The 4970-nt window shown below is 46.8% G+C and overlaps 1 protein-coding gene across 1 annotated transcript in view; it reads right to left on the bottom strand.

Moving 5' to 3' along the window:
• Nucleotides 1–2298: 2298 nt before the first annotated feature.
• Nucleotides 2299–4970, bottom strand: part of st8sia1 (ST8 alpha-N-acetyl-neuraminide alpha-2,8-sialyltransferase 1) — a 14690-nt gene continuing 12018 nt past the window's right edge. Inside the window, exon 5 of the mRNA XM_061229708.1 lies at nt 2299–3112. Within this exon, the coding sequence (XP_061085692.1) occupies nt 2638–3112 (475 nt within the window). The 3' untranslated portion in view covers nt 2299–2637. The remainder of the gene's footprint in view (nt 3113–4970) is intronic.

The raw sequence follows: 4970 nt of genomic DNA, 5'->3' as shown, positions 1-4970 counted from the left end.
CAAAGTCTTTTCAAACTACAATGACCATAAAACCACGCATGGGTACACGGAGCACTGCACTGCAAAGACTTACTGATAGGCTGATACTGATAGAGTGTGACATTCACCAACATACTGCATCTCTGTATGCACGTATCCTAAGATACGCAAACTAGCAAAAAAATAAAATAAAATGGAAAAAAAAGAATGAGCCATTTCATTTCATGTTCTTTCCCTTTTTTGAATACGAACCAAAAACGATGATATGAAAATGCAGGAACTGGAGCGTAGAACTTCCTAGAACTTCCCGCACAGGTCGATGACTTAGTGTTCATTTGAATTACACTCAGGAGGGTCCTGCAACTGCATTAAAAACAAGAGCTGCAGATGAAAAATCTCTAACGGGTACAAAACGTGTATCGATCTTCAGCACAGGGCCCTCCAGTTATTTTCCTTACGTAACACTTGCCGTAGCATAAAGAAAAACAGACAAGTGCAGTTCACAACTGTACGGCGTCATTCCTTAAAAACAACAGAGATATTTCACTTTTACACCTTGATCACATTGGCACAAAAAAAATCAATAATATGTTTGACACAAGTAAGAGACATTTCTCCAGACTCAAGTCAGATATTTGATTATGCTTTTCCTGATAGGCCAAATCTGAGTTGCTGTGACTGAATACAGGAATCATTTTTGATTCTCTTATGTTAATAGACCTCGGTACCTTTTGTTCGTAACTACAGTGAGCACCATAACTCATTGGACCACGAAATAACACTGTTATTTTGGTTCGGTAGTCTAAAACTTTGAGTTTGAAGGAATGCAATGCCAACGATGTTGAAGAACGATGCAAACCATCAGCTTTACTTTGAGGGTATTTTCATCCATATAGGATTAACGGTTTCGAAATTATAGGACCTTTTGTACTTTTGTTCCAGAACTCTTGGGGCTCTTTTAGGTGCTTTTTTTTTAGCAAACTGTCATCACACCTTTTATTTTTCACGTTTATCAGTAGTTTTCATCATGTAGTGTACTCTCTGTTATCTATAGTGCCCTACAATACAAGACTACCCCAGGTAGTCAATGGCAGACTTTGACACATCTACACCTGCATCCAGGAGAGAGTTTTGATCTGTTGAGCTGTTGTCAGGGACATTTACTTCACCATAGAGAGTATTCTTCAGTCATCCACGACAGTGGTCTTCCTCGGTCTACCTTGTCTTTTGACATAATTCAGTTCACTAGTTGTTGTTTTTTTTTTTCTTGTTAAGGATGAACCAACTGTTGACTTGGGAATGGCCAGAGTTTTTCCAATGGTCCTGATTAACTGATTTTAATTTCTGAGCCTTATGACGGCCGTCCCTAATTTGTATTGACACTGCCGTCTTCAGATTGTCACACCCAAACAATGAACGGGGAAGTCTAGAATCAAGACTAGACATCAACAGCTCTCTCCTGTGTTCACAGAGACAGAAATAGGGGGGGGGGGGGGGGGGACACACACACCATGTACAAAAGGTACTCTCATTTCTAAGTGGTTCAGCTGACATTGATGAAAATACCATCAAATTAAACTGACAGTCTGCACTTCAACCTCATTGTCACTGTATCCTTTCAAACTCAAAGTTCTAGAGCACTGAACCATAATCACAAAAATAAATGTGTCACTGTCCAATGTGATGCTCCCTGTATATCCAATTGAGCAGCTGGTGATGTCTGGCTATCTCCTGACTCGTTTAACGTTATCCCCAAGCTCGAAAAATGTAATTCATTTTCACTATCCCAAGAATACAGACGGGTGATTTACTGTATCTCCAGCACGGCGACATCCTTAGGGCAATCGAACAGATACATGAAGACTTTTGCTGCCATCTTTTCATTGCGAAAGGAAAACGGGCATAAAATGGAACATTCTAAAAGTTTTTGTGACTGAGTCGCGCAAGCCCTGCACCTCCTCCACCACCATCACCCCCCCGACACACATTTAACTTTCAATTCATTTTTATTATCTTTAAAATAGATCTATTTTTTTGTTCGATGCCTTCTCCCCTCAAGCCATTTTTTCCACCAGTCTCTAGTGGCGATTACCACGAACGGGCAAACCCCCCACCCCACCCCCCCCTCGCCCCCTTTCCCACCCCCCCACCCCCCCCTTCTTCTTTTCGTCGAAATTTCGGTTCGGACCCTTGCGACCGTCCGATCAGCTACAGACACAAAGCAGACGAGAGCCCAGAATTCCATGCAGATCCGAATCAGACTCATCCCGCCCCTTCCCCCCTGGGGGAGAGGCGCTTTTTTTTGGGTAGGGGGCAGATCACTCATTCCCATGCTGATCGGGAGAGAGAGGGAGGGAGGGAGGCAGGGAGGCAGGGGTGCTGGGTTATGGGACAGAGCAGGGTGGGGGTGCTTGGTGAGGGGATAGAGCTGGTGGGGGTGCCGTGTGAGGGGACAGAGGAGGAGTTCGGGGCAGGAGGGGGTGCTGGGTGAGGGGATAGAGCAGGTGGGGGTGCTGGGTGGGGGTGCTTGGTGAGGGGATAGAGCAGGTGGGGGTGCCGTGTGAGAGGATAGAGCAGGTGGGGGTGCTGGGTGATGGGACAGAGCAGGTGGGGGTGCTGGGTGAGGGGATAGAGGAGGATTTCGGGGCAGGAGGGGGTCTAGGCCGGCGCGCTGGGACAGGTGCCGATGTGCATGCGCAGGATGCCACTCTTGTGGAGCTGCCAGAGCTGCAGGAACTCCTCGGGCATGGCGTGGAAGCCGGAGAAGGGCAGCACGTTGTCGTAGTAGTGGTGGCTGATGGGCCGCTCCTCCAGGTCCACGGAGAAGGGCCAGAACCCGTACAGGTCCACGTCCTCGCACAGGCCCAGCGCCAGGCTGGCCAGGAACAGGCCGGTGCTGAGCCGCTTGGCGTGGATGCCGCGCGCCTTCCAGAAGCCGCCCACGCTGCGCAGGAAGTCCGGGTTGGCGAAGAGCAGCGTCTGGCTGGAGCCGGAGTCGGCCAGCGCGTGGTAGGCGCGCAGCGAGGGCTCCGTGCCGGGCTTCATGGAGAACGCCGGCATGTAGATGTAGCTCGCGCCGTACGCCCGCATGCCGTCCACGAACGCCTTCCGCGACCACAGAAGGTTCTGGAACCTGAGGGGGGAGAGGAGGGGGAGGGGGGAGGGGGGAGGGGGGAGGGGAAGAGTTAATGCTTCAGACCCATGCAGATTTGGCACTTCCTTGTTTTTTTTTTTTGGGTCTTGGCACTTCCTTGTTTGCACTCGCTATAAAAAGCGTGCCGTTCCGTTCGTCAGTTTAAAAAAAAAATTAATTGCGTTCCTCTTGTGAGAGTGAGAGTATTGTCATGGACATTGTCTATTATAAAATGCTCGGACCATGCCATCTGTTGCTTTTAACACTTCCCCCTTAAATAGATACCCTGCAGGCACAAAGCACCAAAGGCTTTAATAAAAATAAAATAAAAACTGTTGTCAGATACCTGACAAAAACAAAGATGTCTCCATTTCTCCTGCAACGGACCACAGGCTTTAAATTTAAAAGTTTGAATACATTTTGGAAAAGGACAAAACCAATAATCCTGGTGTGCCACAAGACTGCCGGTTACTGAATAAAATATTGACTGAAGCATGCCTTTTTAGGATGCTGAACTGCTCCACTGTATAATTCAACTGTTCAAAAGGTTAATGCTTAAAACCATTAGAGTCGACCTTGAGTCACAGAAGGCTCTGGAATCTGAGGGGGCGGGCCGAGGAAAAGAGCAAATACTTGCTGCACTTTTATTTTTGGCACTCCCTTGTTTTCGCTCACTATTAATTCATTTCTCTCGCTTTGCGTTCTTCTTGGATTGAGGGTATTTTTATGGACATAGTCTCCATACCTACACACCAGCTTAAGTGCTACTCTGGTGCGGATGCGAGGTTTGTTTTTGCTGCAGGTCGGACGTCCCAGAATGTCCGTGGCACATTTCTGGAGAACGACGTGGTAAAAAACGAGGGTGACTCGGCTCTGCGCCTCAAGACGAGCGACTCTAATGGTCCAGAACGACAAATTGCAGCAGCTCCAAATTGGGAACCGTCACATTAATGTTATTGAAGTGTACATGTGGTCATGGAGAATTCAACAAACCAGCAGCGGTATCTGCACCATAGTGACAGAGGCTGGTGGTCGCATAGGTATGAAGACAGTGTCCATAAAAACCAAGAAAATATATATATATGTATAGAATTCAACTGTTCAATAGGTTAAACGATTAAACGATTAAAACCATTAGAGTCGACCTGGAGTCTTACTGAACTACTCAAATACGAAATGAACAAACTGCACTATCTCTGACCCAGATACCTCCTCAGATATTTCGAGTAGCTGAGTGACACCTGCACCGCCTCAGTTCAAAGGCACAGTAACACAGTAACCACAGTGTCAAAGAACAGGACTTAAAGAACAGGACTTAAAGTGACGCTCGATTTCACAAAGAGAGAACACAGATCCGTTAGACTTCGGACTGTAAAGCCGGACCTGTCACTCACAGCGCAGTGAACTGCAAATATGTTACGACAAAGCACACAACTCAACAGGGTCACGCATTCATCACCTTTCATGTCACCTGAAGGCAGTTGGGCCAGTTTACTGAATAAAGGGCCGGGGGACAGGTGTGTAAGCAGGTCCACGTAACGGCATTTGTCTGTTCAGGTAAACCTGGCCACATAGAAGTGCATCGCCTTACTTTGGTGCATTACAATTCATGATAGCCTGGCCAACTGTATATCAAGACAGTACATATCAGACTAAAGTATCTCTGTGCCATCTCACTGAGTAAATGTCCAATGGGATTCATTTTCAGCAGCGTTGACTAACTGTGGCCCAGTAACTGCCCAGCCCAAATCACACTGGGCAGAAACTCCTCACAAGTAAAGGTGAATTACTTGCCGAACTGAAACAAACTTAATTAATGAAAAAAAACGATTGCTCGTCAAAGTTAAGGACAAATCCA

This window comes from Conger conger, chromosome 19, assembly GCF_963514075.1.
Source record: "Conger conger chromosome 19, fConCon1.1, whole genome shotgun sequence".
In the NCBI taxonomy this organism is placed as follows: Eukaryota; Metazoa; Chordata; class Actinopteri; order Anguilliformes; family Congridae; genus Conger; species Conger conger.
The sequence above is the reverse complement of the archived record's forward strand: the minus strand, read 5'-3'. Positions and strand labels throughout refer to the sequence as shown.